Genomic DNA, 16,390 nt, shown 5'->3' with positions numbered 1-16,390 from the left:
CTGTCCTGCCTCCTGATGCCTCTGTGGAGAGGACATTCATGGGTGAATCTCTATCCCCAGAGTGAACAGCGAGGTCCCAGCTCAGCCCCGTGTGGGAGTTGCAGGCCTTGGGATGTGCGCCCTGCAGGGGGGCAGAGCGAGCAGCATAGAGCACAGATTGATGAGCCAGCAGAGGAAGGAAAATTCAAGCACTTCCTACAGAAATATGACAAACACAGAAAAAAAAAAATCAAGCAGAAAAGCCACTGTACTTCTGCGTTCTGTAAGAGTCTTGTGGGCAGAGAAAGTGAACTTCTGGCACTGACTGTCATTTCCAAATCGACTCTGGTGGGCCTCTGCTGGAGCGCTCAGCACAGGGATTTCACAGACTGAGGCTTTTTGGAGGCTGGGTTACTGTTCCCAGTCAGTGTCTGCATTCAACGCTAAAACCTCTGTGCTGAAGAGGAGAGGAAAACTTCCTTTACCTCCCCAGATCTGTGCTTGCAGACCCAACTGTCTCCTTCAGATTCTCGCTGGTTTTGGTGGTTCCAGGTACCTGCACCATTGAGACCAGCCCCTTTCCACTTCTTTCTTAACCAGCTCCCAGCCAGCACAGCCCCACGAGTCCCAGCAGAGTTACTGTGCTGTCTGCTGGTGTAGGGAACGGCAGAATTTGGGCTGTCTGGTTGCTGATGATGCTTCCCTATCGTTCCCAGTTCCTAAGTAATTACAATAGCTCTGCATTGCTGTCAGACATAATATTGGCCCTGTTTTCCTCCTCCTCTGGGATTCCAGGAGCATATCCACGGGTTCCAGATCCATTCTGCATTCTGGCCAAAGCCTGGCGAGCGCAGTGTGTGTATCACACCGGTTACCGCTACAGCATGAGTAATTTGGGGAGGAGGGAGGTGAGGGAGCAGAAAAAGAAAGCTTCTCCAAATCCTTCAGCTCTTCACTTGGACACCGTGAATGAGATATTTAAATACGTTGCCGTGGAAACAATCAAAGAAGGGGGTCTTTGTGTGTGTGTGTGTTTTAGTAATCCCAAAGGGGGTGTTTAATTGGAATCAACCACAGCTTTTTAACTGTGTTTTAAATTGGAGAGAAATAAAAAGAAGAAGCTGCCAGAAAAGGAACATTAAATAAAGGGGGGGAAAAAAGCCCACATGAAACAAGATGGGGGGAGAAAGGGAAATCAAAAGAATAAATTTACTGTAACTGGCAAAGGATTCATTAGGGTTACAACAAAGCTCAGTTCAATTTCCCTCCTATTGACATTAACGAGTTTGATGTAGGTCTAGCCTGAAAGGCAGCAAGAACATCTTTCTCTCTCTCCCCCTCTGCCTGGTCCCAGGGGACCGAGCAGCTGTCTGAAAATTGCTCCACACAAGGGAATAAGGTTTCTTTTCTTCCCTCCTCGCATTTTTCTTCGTCCAACCGCACCCGCTCGGAGCGGCGCCCTAGGAGCCTGCCTCACCACTTGCGCTCGTTGCAGCATCTCCTCCCTCCTGGACTCTGACATGGACGTGCCATTTTACTGCTGATGGATCCGAGAGGTTATTTATTGCTATCCCCCGGCTTGAATGCATTGGGCTATTACCATGGTTATTTTTGGTTCCAGCAACAGCCCCTCTGGGCTTGTAATTAACTATTATTATTGTTAGTACTGGGGTTACTATTTCATCTAAAGGACGTTGTTCGTACAAGAGAAACCTCACTGTGAGTAAGCTTATGCTCAAAATTTGGGAGATTTTAGCACATTGAAAAGGCTGATCCTGAACTAAGGGCAGTGGCAGAGGAAGCCTAACAGTTTCAAGAGAAAATGTGATAGGGTATGAATGAGATCTTATCTCAGAGAGCTGAACTTCATGGTCCAGAAGGTCTTTTCCAATCTCTGGCTCCTATGTTTTATGCTTTTTGTATTAAAATGAGGTGTCAGAGGGTCAGAATTACAATGCACTGTGTATTCACTCATTCAGACACAGAATAGGAGCCGGTTCCTGACCCTTGTGTAAAAAGACAAGATTACATTTGGGATGAATTCTGTGTGGCTGGAGGTGCCGGTACTTGCACACCGAGGAAGGGGCACTGATTCCAGGTGCCAGGATCAGGCTCTTCTGCCCTGCTTCAGGGAGCCAGCACAAAATTAGCCTAGGAGACAGTCACCAGGAGAAGTCCAGAGGCACAGCATGAGGAAGGGACTTATTCAAGGTCCAGTTTTACTGTTATTTTTAGATTGAGCATATTTTACCACCCTCTAGAGAGGAAATGGGAGACTGCTGCTTGGTCCTGCTGTATTTTGGAAGGACTTGGAACTGACGTGACAGAAGTTACACGTTTTTGTCATTATTAATAATCACCTACTGTGCTCATCAGCGCAGTTGTTGGAAACTGGGAATGCCCAGGGAGGTGAGGAAATCAGCCCAGGACCAAACTCAGCCTCAGCCTTGTGTAACCTCGCTGTTACTCCGAGAGGTCTGTGTGAAGAGGCCGTGGCTGAGATGGAGCACCTGGTGCTTGGTGCCATCCCAAAAAAAGCCATCCACTTGGAGACCCTGGCACACTGTCAGGAGCAGCTTTACCTTACAGACTAGAAATCAGGGCGTGCTGAGCTGCCATCAGCTGAAATAATTCTGTTTTGGCAATATTCTCCCTTCCAGCTTGGCCATTCCTTGGCTAGAGCTTCCAATTTTCAACCACGGCAGTCCCAAGTCCTAGCTTAGGTGCAGAAACCTCTGCTTGCTTCTTCATTTTCACCATAAACCAAACTCCTTCTGCCAGCTTTCGCTCTCGCTCCCCGACTCTTTGCAACTGGCACCTTCCTTGAAGAAGAATAGCAAGAATGAGAATGTATAGCCGTAATAGATTTTCCCCACTGGAGTGTACGCTAAATTTAAGGCTTTGCTCTGGACACTGAATGGTTGGTCATTAACACACTTCGAATCAGCAGCATAAAACAATCCTCATAAGTGCTCCCGTGAAAAATGGTGGCAGAGATCAGAAGTGATCAGAATGCAGACGGGAGCTGCAGCTCTGGGCGTAAAAATGATTAATGAAAAATCCCCAGCATCCTTTCTTCTCTTTGCAAGGGAGGAAGCGAGCGAGCTTGACAAGAACAACGGCTCCTCGTGTGAGGAGGATAATAGCAGGAATGATATGTCTCCAGGAGATTCCCAAGGCCTTGCGCGCACGTAATAAATTGCCCTTGTCACTTTTGGGAAACTTATGAAGAAAGATCGCCAAAGCCAGCGGAGGCAATGAGGGAAAAGAACAAAAGACTCAACCCCAAAGAGCCCAGCCTTGCCTAGGAGGCGCACCGGCTCCGCTCACCCCTTGCCTCCGTTTGCTCAGCAAAGTGTTTCTGAAGTGAACAGAAGGAGTTGGGTCCCCGGGCTCATAAAGTATCTGTCAGCGTGTGACAGCAGTAAAGCCAAGGCAGGGGCTGCGGGATGCAAAGCTGTGCATCTCAAACCCTGTTGGAGAGAGCAGGGGAGCTGCTGGCAAGCCCCCGGTGCTGCCGGGTGGGCGCTTGCAGCCAGGGACCCAGGAGACTGCCCGGGATGTCCTGGTAGGTGAGGGCTCTGGCTTCACAGAGCTTCCTTTCTTCCCAATTTCTGTCATATTCCTTACATGAACGGTGTAAATCACTTATTCTCTTCATGCCTCAGTTCTCCTGAGTTCATATGAGTTTGCATAAACCCGCCGGTGAGGCACGGAGGGATTCAGAGGCGGGGGTCACTCCGGGAAAGCTGCTTTAATTTCCTGCTCTGCCTCCAGCTTCCATGTGCCGTCGTAAATCACTGAAAGCAAGAAACATGAAGATAGATGGACTTTGCAATGCTCGACTGGTGCTGCCCAAAGCACACGGGGACTATCTAAGAGAGTGCAATCAACATATCTCCAGGCTGCTATTTGGGCATATGCAGGAAAGGCAATTTAGCAGAGCAGGGGTCCTTTAGGCAGTGGCTCAGAAGTGAGATAGTTTCCCTTTGTGAGTCATTCTGGTAAGACTTAGGACCCTGCAAGTGATCTTTGTGGATTTTTCCCTTAGTGGCTCAGTGTCACGATCTCTGTATTTTAATAACGGGGATGGCAGCACTTGCTGTTAGCCCTCTTTCCCCTGGGCATTCATTTGAACACCTGCTGCAGGTGGCTCGTCCTCCCTTGCTCCAGCACCACCGGCCTCAGCTGTGAGGATATTGCCGTCAGTGCCTGCCAGGTGCATGGAGAAGATAAAGGCAGGTCCTGCATTAATGGCTGCTTTTGGGATTTCTGCTGTAGCTTCAGGACTGGCTGTGAACGGAGGGCTGGATGGCAGCAGGTAAAAGCACCCCTTGGCAGAGCAGCATGGCCGCGGTCAAGCAGATGCCCCCAATTCTGCTTTGTTGTCCCACTGAGAAAAATGAAGGGGAGTGTTTTTTGCTCAAGCACCGGGTCTGTGTGGGGAGATAACAGCCTGCTGAGGCCAGGTTAGCGCTGTTGTGAGTGAAAAGCTTGTTGTGGAGGTGGAGGAAGAGCTTTGTTGCACCTGGGCAGCATAAACCAGGCAGGAGGCACTGCACAGTGCTGACTGCCCTCGCCAGGATGGCTTCACCTGGCCACGCTTGTTTACCTGCTGTCATATCCCATTCATCCCAGCACTTTATGGGGGGCAGGCTCTGCCCTCTGCTCCCAGCCTCAGCCAAGTTCTTTCAAGGTATTTGCCTTCCTGTGAGCATGCAGGAATAATAGCGGCCGGGAGCAGGGTCATTTATTTGGCCTTTCATGCTTCAGCGTGATGGATGAGGATGCTGATAAATAGCTGCCTCCACGAGAAGGACTATTTTTGGTCCTTAGTTCTCATATGTGGCCGTGTAAATTGTCTTCCTGCTCACCTGCCTCATGAACAACTGTTAAAGATCTCTGAATGCCAAGCCCAGGGTTAAAGCTGTGCCTTAGGATGGGAGCTGGGGGTTTTCTGCTCCCTTACTGTAAATAAAAGTGAATTTCTTCCCTGCTTGCAGTCAGCTCCTTCCCGTGGGGCAGGGACTCCAGGGGAGCACCACGAATGCCCTTGGGGGAGTTTCAGGGCTTCATATTCTGGCTGCAGCAAATCCTCGGGGATTTCACAGCCCGTTAAGTGCCTGATCCCTTGGCACCTCCCAGCTCCCGAGGCACCCTGTTCCTGAGGGACCCAGAGCTGCTGGAAGCACCAGGCCCGGGGATCACAGCCACGTATCCCCAGGAGAAGGGCAGAGGGGAAAAATAAACAGGGAAAAATCAGTTAGAGAAAAAATTGGAAAAGGAAAGCTCTGGCATAGGAGCGGTGTGCAGGAGGCTTAGTTTCAGGGCTGATTTTCCTTCAGCTCCCTGCATGACTTTGCAGCAGTCAGTGTGCAGAAATATGTGCTTTAATTTTCTCTCCTGTTTCTAAGCATATTTTCCATTATTTTCTGTCTTGTCTAAGCCAGACAGAACTCAGGATAGATTTAGATACCTGCATTCTGTGACTGTACGTTTCCTAGTGCCATGGGACACTGATTTCATTTGGATTTCTAATTTGTTTCACAATACTGTGGAATAATTAGAATTATTAAAGCTAAAATGTTCTTTGCTGCCTGTTTCCACTAGGCGAAGCAGCTCAGACTGTCACGTCTTTGGGGAGGGGAGAGGAGGAGGTTTGTTTTTTTTTTTTTATTGCCTCACAATCTTTTGTCCTTCACGACCTTTACTTCTTTTGCTAAAATTAACATTTCTGCTAAAAACAGAGGTGGGAAATTGGTCCCTCTTCCCACTGCACCAAACATTCCTGCCGAGGAAATGTTACTCCTTTCATAGCCGTGCTACGTGGCATATCGGTTGAGGTGATCTGCCCTTTCTCAGGCTAAATCATCGTCTCTAATGTTTTTCTTCTTTCATTATTACTCTCCTCTCCTTGAAACACGAGTACCTTCTGTGTTGACTGGAGCATTACTGTCTCTGCTGGTAGCAGATGGAAAGCCAAGCTGGAGGTACAAGTCGTGTTACCATAAGAGCCAGCAGCAAAATGTAATGGTTTCTAATGTAACCCTTCAAGTCATTGACAGAGCAGTTTCTCATTTTTTGTTAAGAAAAAAAAAAAAAACAACAACAACCCTGAGGCAGAACTAAGTGTGCTGGTAAAATCCTGCCTTCAGATGTTGGGAGTTTTACAACTGGCATTGATGGATCTGGGAATTTTTAGCCCTTTTATTGGAGTAAATCAATCACACGAGAGCTTTCCTGGGGATAGGTAGGAAAGGATTTCCATACTACAAAATCAAGCAGCAACATTTTCAAAAGGAAGACTACTTCTGATAGTCTAATTAGAAACATCAGTTTGGGGTCTAATCGGCTGAAGCAAATCAGGCCCAAGTCATCTTGAGCACATGCAAGGAAAATCAGTTTGTGTTTATTGGGGAGACCCATTGTGCCTGTGTTTGCTGCAAGAAAACAATTAAGAAATGACAAAACATTTTTTTTGCTGTTTATTAATTTTAAATGTTTGGTTTGGGTTGACCCAGTGTGTTTTTTTCCTTTCCGCTGATGTTTTCCATTTGACAATGAGCTGAATTTCCTGGGTGGGTGTGAAGCTCTCATGGGCAGCAGTGGCATCCCGCATGGTAACCTGTGTAAGGTTTCTACAGATTTTTGGGAGCACACCTGCTGGGGCTGTTCTCCCCCAGCTCAGATCTTCCATCCCTCGCTTCCCCATCCTGTACCACCAGCTGCTCTTAGAGCAAACCCAAACTCAGGAGGCAAGAGAGGAGCTGATTCGAAGTCCTTTCATTTGCAAATTCAGTGCCGTGTCATTGGTACATCTTTCGGAGCCCTGTAGCCAGCGTGGGATTTGGGAAGCTCTCTGTATTAGCTCGTCCCACACCCTGAGCCTCCTCATTCTCTATTCAGAGCTGCGGCGAGCCTTTGTGCTCCCAACGCCCAGCAGCTGCCGTTGCATCTCCGTTCATCGACAAAGAGAAACCTTATCTTCTGATGGACACATACAGCACGAGCTGTGTGACATTTAAATCTCCCTTTGTCGCCAGCTCGGATATTTGTGCTGTTAAAAGAAGACCGTACAGCTGGGTGATTTCATTACTGCAAATGTTATTACAGTGAAAGCCTGCTTGAGACGTAATGTCACTGAAGGGAAAATATGATCTAGCAGCGAGTGTGGCCTGCTAAAGGGTGCTGGGATTCATCACAGGCTGAAAGAAACCTCTCCAACATCAGACCTGTTAATGGAACAGCTTTTTTCTTCATCAAATCAAACCAGCCACTTCCTCAAAGCCCTAAGGCTAGGAATTAAAAAGAAGATTGAAAGGAATTAGGCACCCAACTCTCGCTGGCTTTCTATTTGAGCTCCTAAGCTCTTCTCCCTGCTTTAGAAATCGTGGCTGGGCTGTTGGGGCGCTTAGTGCCACAGACACAGTGAATAGAAACTCATTGTGTTAAGAGTAGCTGCAGACCTCAAAAAGACACCGCTGCTGCATGTCGTGCTCACAGCGATTAGTTCTTGCTCCAAGAACACGAAGGAGAGAAATAATCACGGATGGGTCCTGGCCTCTCTGAAGTCAGCATGAATTTACCAGGGACCTGCCCCCAGCTCCCACCCCGATGCAGATATAATTCCTTTTTTTTCCTCCAGAGCAGATTTCCCAAAGGTTTTTGGATTTGCAAGAGCAAGAGTGGAGCTCCTGGAGGCAGAGGTGGTGCAGTGAGGGCTGCAGCTCTGGGAGCGCACAGCTCGAGGCACACGGTGCAGAGGTGATGCTGGTTACAGAGCGTGGCCGTCCCAGCACACTGGGCTCTGCTCCCAGCCCAGCGCCTTCGAGGTGCAGGTTTCCAGTGCTGATTGGCTCTATTTTGAAGATCTCTTTGCTATGCAAGATAGATGTGACCTTCATCTTGAAAGATTAGCCTTTAGAAAGCGCGAGTAGCTCAGGCTCTTTGCTAATGGGGATCGTGGCTGGCTCAGCCCTGGGTAGTTCTCTCCCTTCTGACATCTTTCCGAGCATTTAAACACAATGAGGAGCAGGTCAACAGCAAACCTCCCACCAGCTTTAAGAAGGTTTGGACTGTGCCCCAGCCTGCTCTCCTAACAAGATGTGACAAGCTGAAGTGAGCAGTTAGACAGAAAGCATCACGATTTCACAGCAGACTTTGCCAGCAACTTGCTGGGCTTTTCGGCTGTTTTTTTTTTTTTTCTTAGTGATTTTTTTTCCTCTATACACTATAGCAACTCAGATCCATCCCAGGCTGCTTCTGACATTAACAAGACAGGGGATGACAGGCAGGATGCGTCCACGAGCAATTTAAAGTCTCCCCGCTAAGTAATCATAAACACTGCAAGTTTGCAACAAAGCCAGCAGCTGTCTCTCTCCCTCTGGACAAGCGCTGCTTCCTCGCAAATTGAGGCTCTGCAGGTTTTACAGCTGTCGGACAATGAGTCTGGTGCTGTTATTTCCTCTTCCTTTATTTTTTTTTTTCCTTCTTCCTTTTTCTTTCTTTTAATGGAAAATATCTCAGCGTTGCCAGAACTCAAGTGGCCCCCTCCAGCAGTGAATCGATAGAGCCGAGTGATGAGGCTTTAACTCCTGGCTGGCGCTGCCGCAATGGGCACCGAGGAGTTGTGTTACCTGCACATCCTCCCTTGCAAGGGTTTATTGCCTTCGATCACATTTCTTGCAGGGAAGCAGGCGTCTGTTCTGGGGCTGGGAGAGGATTTTACAGTGCTCGAATGCCGTCCAAAAGGTGCTGAGACTGGAGAGGCTTGGGAGAGCCCCAGGAAGGCTGTAACCTCGAGCTTTGCAGTTTGCTTCCAGATTGCTGGAGCCCCAAAAGAAACCTTTATCCCTGCCCTAAACGCAGGCAAGAAGAGAGTGAAGATTACTTTATTGCTTTGATCAAGAGTTGGTGCTACCTTGGATTGACTGGCCACATGACCTTAGAAGCCCTCTGTGGATAAATTTTCAATGATTTTTTTTTGAGGCAGCCTGCAGCAGTCCCCATGGATGCAATGCTGCATCCATGCAGCTAGGGAAGAGCGTGGTGGATTTACCTTCAGTGCCAGGAGAATCATGCTTGTCCAAATCCTATCCAGTATGCTGCTGTAATGCAGCTCTGCCATCCTGCACGACCCCTTTCAACAACGCCACCTTCCCACCCTGACCACTAATGTAAAGAGGCTTAATTTTCTGTGGTTACTCTGCAGCTCTCTCTGCCCTCCGTGCTCCCTCCGTCTGCCACCCTCCTCTGCGGCGGGCCTATCAAATGGCACACGTTGGATGAAATACATATTCTTTCTGTTTGTTATTGAGTGTAATAAACTCTGGCGCCTCTGCCTTCCAGGTGGCTTTTGGACTTGCAGCATTTAGTGCGTGAAGTGATTGATCTCTGATCTTTAAAATAGAGCTGTGAAGACCGCGGCGAATTTGCATGCGTGTGGAGTGTAAAGCCAGGAAATAGCAGCTCTGAAACTCTCTAACCCCTGCCCTTTATTTCCTTGGGCTGAGTTTTCCATGTTTGACAGTGCGCGCGGTGGTGATTTATGTATAACCAGAGCAGCCTCCAGTGGTTGGAGCTGTGAACTTTTCCGAGCTGCCCTTTATTGCAGCTCGCTTGCGGGTTTTGCAGAGCCCCAACCCCGATTCCTCCCTGCTCCGAGCTCTGGCTCTGTGAAAAGGGACAGCTGGGAGCAGCGGGTGCCCTGCTTATTCTGCTGGGAGCCGATTCCCCTCCTAATGGAGCTGAAAGCAGCTGCTCTGTCCTCGCTGCTGCACGCAGCAGTTTCTGACACTAGATGAGACGTGGGGATGTGGTGGCTGCCTGTGCCAGCATCCTGCCCCTGCTGGAACAGCAGCACCCCGCTGCAAGCAAGTCTGCCAGCTAGGGGATGTAGGAAATCCATGCTGATGCTGTCCAACCCTAGAGCAGCCTGTGGTGGTGCCCGTGGCTGGGGAGAGCTGGCCTTTACCTCTCCTGGGTGCCCACAGCTGTGCTTTAGCTGCCCAGCACCAATGGCCCTGCTCAGGGGGCTCAGCATCATGAGGTGATGAAGCCCAGAGGAAAGTGGGGTTGCAGGATTTTTTTGGGGCTGGTTCTGCATCTGGGTACATCCCTGGGGAGCAGCTTTGAGAGTCACCGCTGGTAGGAGAGAAGGTTTCAACCCCCCAGCAGTGTTTGTGCCCCCTCCGAGCCTGCAGACCCGTTGCAGTGCTTTGGGTCACCTCCTGCCTTCGAGGAGAGATGCTTCAGAAGGGAGAAGGGACACGCCAAGCCGATAAAGGCTATCAGGGAGCAAGGAGTGAGTCAGCCTCTGCTACAACACCGATGTTTATGGAAAACAAGGAGAGGAGGCGAGTCAGGGAGGTCAGCTGCGTGTCTGAGAAACTTCCCTTATAAAAAGCCAGATTGCTGACACTTCTTGCTGCAGCTGCCCAGGCATTCCGAAGCGTCTGAGACTTCATTATCTAAGAAGCAGTCACTGGCTTTGCTGGGGACTTCTGGCTGCTTTACAAAGCAATTCCAGTATTATTATTGGAGTAAAAACATACCAACTACTAATCCTCTGTTTAAACGGCCAGTAAGTTCCCTGCGGGCAACTCTCTGCCAAAACGTTTATCCAGCTAATTTTATTCCATGTTGTTTTCTTCTTACTCAGATTTAACCTTTTGTGACGAGGGTTGTAGGCACTTCTGTGTAGAAGCATGTTTTTCAGACTACTGGGACCGTAATTCCTTGGTGTGTGACTGAGGGATGTGGAGGCATCCATACCCAGTGTACGGGACAGGGCAGGTTGCTGGTGATGCTGGGTTCGTGCCCAGAGCTTCTGAGGTTGCATCTGAGACCATTACAGATTCAGCCGAAAACAAGACAGAAAATGTTCCCGTTTAATTGAACAGGAGGGAGGCAGGGAACGCCACAAACCTTGGGATGTGTTGTTTGGCCTGGAACAGCGTGTTTCGACTCTTCCTCACATTGTTTTTCCCACCACACTCCTACTTTCTGATTTGAGTCAAACTTTTAAATCGAACGCCAGCACTTCTAAGGGGATGGAGAATATTCTGCCTGGAAAATGCTTAAGTGAAATATTGCAGCGCTTCTGAAATGGATGGTGTCATTTAGAGAATGTCAAAACAAAAAGCTTCAATTTTTTGAACTTTTTATTTTTTCTAGGGGGGAAAAAAAGGTATTCCCTGACTTTGACGTGAATTTGTAAATAGATACCACATATCTCCACACACACACACACACACACACACACACACACACACAGGCTTATTTTCTTAGCAAATGAAGAAAATGTCACCAAGCCCTGGCTCTGCCAAACCGACCCTAAGCGAGGGGGTTGGACGGGGTCAGTTATAAAAAAGAAATGAGAGAGCATCCTCTGGAGACAGCCACAGAGCTCCGATGTAGGTAACCATGTCATCGGCACCACTTTGTCGGCTTTTTCTCCTTCTCTGCATGCCTGTGGCTTTTGGTTTGTGGGAGGAGGAGTGAAAGCAAAGCTGGCAGCAGCGTTTCGGTGTGTTGTTGCTGCTGCTGCTGTTTTCGTCCGCATAGTGATGGGCACCTCCGTGTGTGCCTGTGCATGCCTGCATGCGGTCTCCGACTCCGTGCCCGTCTCCCTCGTTCCTCCCGTAGCCACCCATGCACGGCGTGCTATAAACAAACCTGCCTCTGGACATGCCATGGCTTAAAATAGATGTTCATACATCAGCCGTTCTCCAGCGGCGGCGGCAGCAGCAGGAAGACATGGCCGACTGGATCTGCCTGCCACCCTCGCTCTGAGCAGGGGAAGCCTCAGCCCTCGCTAAGGTAGAGTACGGGGGGGGGCGTCTCCTTCCTCCCTGTGTCTGTCTGTCTGTCTCTGTGAGCCTGTGCTCGCTCGGCGATGCCTCTTGCTCTGCGCCCAGGCAGCCTCTGGCTGCTTCCCCCCCTCCCTCCGAGCCCTGCACGGCTGCCAGAGGGGCTCGGGGACAGCCAGGAGCCTGCTTGGGAGAGCTGGGAGCGAGTCCCCCCCCCCGGGCTTGGCACCCACAGGGGGGATGCAAGTGGGGTTTGGGAGGGATTTGGGTGCCGGGAGTGCTGGGGGGGCTGTTTGGAGGACATGGATGGGGGCAATTTCTCTTCCCTGCAGCACCTTGTGGGGCTGGCATGATGGTGTGCTGGGGGGGGGATGCTGGAGGCCAGCTCTGGGCCTGAGGTTTTGTGAGCTACATCCCTCCATAGGTACAGGCTGCTGTTTTACCAGCCAGCTGTAGCAATCCGAGGGGCTGTCTGGCTCTTTACAGCCTCGTGCTGGGGACGTGGTGGTTTTTCAGACCCCTCTGCTGCCTGTTCCCTAACGCTGCCCGGGGCTGGTGGCGCGCGGCTGTGCTGCAGCCAAGGTCACCCAAGGTTTAAGGGCCCGGCACGCGGCCGTGCCAAATGCCATTTCCAGGTGGGTTTTGGCAAGTTGGGATGCCCAGCGAGAAGGAGTCCAAAATTCATCAGGGCAGAGGGGGTGGCCCGTGCTCTGTGCTAGGGGCGAGCAGCATGGGCAGCACCCCAGGGTGCCAGGCAGGGTCTGAGCTGCTCCCCTTGCAGAACAGGGAGCGGGGAGGGAGACTGGAGACGCTGCACGTCTCCCCCTGAGCTGCCTCATGCCCTTGCAATGTTTTCCTCCTCCATGCCTTGCCAAGAAATGGCCGGAGGCTGCTTCCTTCTGCACTGTTGGCTGCTGGCCGGCGCCTTGGGCGAGATGTCCGAGCAGGCAGGCTGAGGGCAGCCAGCCCGGCCCAAGGGTGCCAGCGCTGGGTGGCTGAGGTGGGATGCATTTTGGACACCTCCCAGCCCCTCCAGGGCAGGAAGGGAAATGATCTGCTCGATCTGCTCATGTAGGGGGGCTCTGCGAGCTGGTGAGGCAGCAGCCAGCGAGCAAAACCAGGGGGCTCTGCCTGGCCGCGGGGACTGTCACTGCTCCGAGGCTGGCCAGGGAGGTTTCCTGACAAATATCGGCATCATCTAAAGGGCTGAAGGCAGAGCCGTGTCCCAGAGGATGGGCTCTGTTAAATGAGCTTTCACATCCCCTGAAATTAACTCTTACCCACCCCAAACCTGTCCTGGGTGTTCAAATGCAGCAGCAGGACGGCTGTGCTCGGAGGGGTTAACGCTGCCTCTCCCTCCCCGCAGGCTTTTGTGCCTGGTCCGCAGGAGTCTGGGCCCCAGCCAGACTCCGCGTGGTGCCATATGGAATCCTCCACCTGTTTGGGGCTTTTCCTCCCCGATCCTGGTGGCTTGCCCAGAGCTGGCCGCCTTCCGCTGCTTCTGATCACAGGTTGGCAGCGTCAGTTCTCGAGCTGGCATTGTCCCGCTGGCAGGCAAAACCCCCGAGCCAGCTCAGGAGGAAGGTGGTCCTGTACAGAGCATCTCCTGCCAATGTGGCCTCAACCCAACTCGTGGGGCTGGAGCAAAACCTCAGCCCGTGGAGACTCAGCAATCTGGCTGCTTCTCCAGCTTCCCTGGCACCGCAAGCTGCTCCCCAGCAGCATCCCTTCTTGGAAGGGAGCGCAGGTGAGCGTGTCTCACAGTGGGAGCCGCTGGGAAGCTGGCTCGACACAGCCCTCTTGCCAGGAAGGTCAGGCTTTTGGCTGCTTCGGGCCAGCATTTCTACAAAAGGGCTGGAGCGAGAGGTCCCCGGCTCTTCTAACAGCATCTCCTCCGCTTCTGTGCCAGGACCGTGGGTGGCAGCAGCAGCAGAAGAGACCTCCAGGCCCCCCGCCGGCCTTCACGACCCCACAGGTATGCCTTGTGGGTCTCGGCAGCTCCCATGGCTTTCCTGTCCAGGTTCTCCAGGAACGGCACCAGGTCGCCGAGCCGGGGCTCGCGGGAGGAGCGCAGCAACCACCCCATCCTCAGCGTCTTCGAGCTGGAAAGGCTGCTGTACACGGGGAAGACAGCCTGCAACCACGCCGACGAGGTCTGGCCAGGCCTCTACCTGGGCGATCAGTATGTATTGGAGGGGGACAAGAACGGGGGGCTGAGGGGTATTTGAAACGCAGAGGGCCGGGAGAGGAAAGCTGGAAGTGTGAGGGAGAGGAGGACACGATGGGTTGGAGGAGGAAGGACGTGAGCATAGCTGTGCTGAGAGAGCTGCTGTGGGAGGAGGTGGTGTGCCCATGGAGTTCATGAGATCAACTTAAAATTCTGGCACCTGAGCCCGGCATCTTTCCTTTGCCTCTGATGAAAATGGACAGCCCTTACACCGTCCTTGGGATTATTTTTTTTAGCGTTTGACGTTTCTAAACTCGCACACCTCTGCTCTGTTCCTCCCTGCAGAGATATAGCAGCCAACCGCCGCGAGCTGGCCCACCTGCGCATCACCCACATCCTCAACGCCTCGCACAGCAAGTGGAGGGGGGGCGCCGAGTACTACGAGGGCACGGGCATCCGCTACCTGGGCATCGAGGCCCACGACTCGCCTTCCTTCGACATGAGCCCCTACTTCTACCCTGCCGCTGACTTCATCCACCAGGCGCTGAATGAAGGTCAGTGGTAAAGATTGGCGGGGCGAACTGGGGAGGGGAGAAGCTCCTTTTGGTGGGTGGAAAGCTGGATCAACATCCTATTGCTAAGCATCGTAGAAAATGGGGGTATTTTTAGACTGGTGTGGTGTCTTCTGTTCTGGATTGCCTGCTCCAAAGAGGAGATGGGCAAAATTAGAGCACTAGCCCCATAGATCACAGCCTCAGCCTGTGTCCAGTTCCTATTCAGGCTGTTTTGGGATATCCTGATGCACTGACACCCTTTCCCAAGAGGAGGACCTCAGTGCATCACGTCCCTATTAAATTTGGGGCCCTGGAGGCTGCACACCTGCAGTGCCAGGCTGCACCATGACAAACGGTTGGGTCCTCTTTTATTTATTTATTTTTTAATTGGGATGTTTGGTCTGCTGTGACACAGCCCCTGTGTTTTGCCCCCTCCCCAGGAAGGATCCTTGTGCACTGTGCTGTCGGGGTGAGCAGGTCGGCCACCTTGGTCCTCGCCTACCTCATGATCCGCCACCACATGCCCCTTGTAGAAGCCATAAAGACGGTGAAGGACCACCGCGGTATCATCCCCAACCGGGGCTTCTTGCGCCAGCTGGTCGCCCTGGACAATGCCCTGAGGCTGAAGAGGAGTTCGTGAAGGAGGATGAGAAGGGATGTGCGGTGCTCCCCTTTCCCCCGTGCCCGCTGAGTGATAGGGGTAGGCCTTTCCTCCCAGTGCAGATGCTTGGCAGCTAAATAGGGTCCCGTGCAACTGGCCCCCCCCCTCTCAGCTGAGGGGGTCCCCAGACATGCGAGCTATTCCTAGTGGTAAAGTCTAGGCCCTCAACCTGCAATCTCAGCACTTCGGTAGGCCTGATGTATCGCCTCCTTCCCAGCCTGCTCGCTCAGAGATGCCTCTGGAGGGACTCAGCCCCACGTTTCAGGTTTTTCCCTACCCCGTTTGGCTCCAGGAAGCCTTCAAGGGTTGGCTCTCCCACGTGGCAGACGCATTTGCCAAGCCGGTCCCGTCCCTCCCTCCCGGGAGACTGAAGCTGTGTGTGTTCCTCGTCTCGTTTCCCATTTGTTTTCGGTCTGTGTAGCAATGTGAAGTCGGTCTGGTGTGTGGGCTCTGGCAAACAGGCCTTTTGTCATCGTGTTTGGATGTCCTCCACGCCTAGTGTTAACCTGTGAAAATAAAGACAGCGCTAAGGAAGAAGTCTGGCCGTCCCTCGAGTGCTTTAGGACAGACTTTTTATTTGGGCCAGGATCTGGGTTGGTGGAAGAGCCTTGCCCTGGGTGGCACCCTATGGCACCCACCCTATGGCCCCCTTGGGGTCTCCTGCAGGCTCCCCGGCATGGCTGGGGGTGCTGACGGTGTCCAAAACCTCCTGCACGAGGCTGAGAGACGCTGGGAGCTTCAGCAAGGCTCCCAAAAGGGCTGGTGAACAGGACCACAGGCTGCTTTGGGGTGGAAGAGCCCTTCAAGATCATCTCATCCCAACCCCCTGCCTGAGCCCAGCTCGCCCAAAGCCCACCCAGCCTGACCTTGGGCACTGCCCGGCATGGGGGGCACCCCCAGCTCTTTGGGACACCCTGTGGAGCACCTCACTGCCCTCAGAGTGAAAAATTTCTTCCGTAAATCCAACCCAAATCCCTGCTATTTTAGTTCAAAGCCTTTACCCGGGTCCCAACCCTGCGCCCCAAAACAGAGACCCCCCCCCAGCTTCCCTGGAGCTTTCCCTTTTGGGGGCCACACACCCCCAGGGGAAGCTGTTTGGGACCAAGGGGGGTTCTATAGGGCCGGGGGGGCTCTATGGGACCAGGGGGAGCTCTATAGGGCCGGGGGGGCTCTATAGGGCTGGGCTCCCCACGCCTTGGGGGCCCCACGCTGCGTGCGA

The 16,390-nt window shown here is 52.2% G+C and overlaps 1 protein-coding gene across 1 annotated transcript; it reads left to right on the top strand.

Moving 5' to 3' along the window:
* The first annotated feature begins 11,714 nt into the window (after positions 1–11,714).
* Positions 11,715–15,691, top strand: DUSP26 (dual specificity phosphatase 26). Its single transcript, XM_084302408.1, has 4 exons — positions 11,715–11,799; positions 13,699–13,971; positions 14,302–14,510; positions 14,951–15,691. Exons 2-4 carry the CDS (start codon positions 13,793–13,795, stop codon positions 15,148–15,150), a joined length of 588 nt encoding a protein of 195 aa, XP_084158534.1. The 5' UTR covers positions 11,715–11,799; positions 13,699–13,792; the 3' UTR covers positions 15,151–15,691.
* The last annotated feature ends 699 nt before the right edge of the window (positions 15,692–16,390 follow it).

Source organism: Netta rufina, assembly GCF_964035555.1.
Source record: "Netta rufina genome assembly, chromosome: 27".
Taxonomy (NCBI): Eukaryota; Metazoa; Chordata; class Aves; order Anseriformes; family Anatidae; genus Netta; species Netta rufina.
This window is presented reverse-complemented; position numbering and strand designations above follow the sequence as displayed.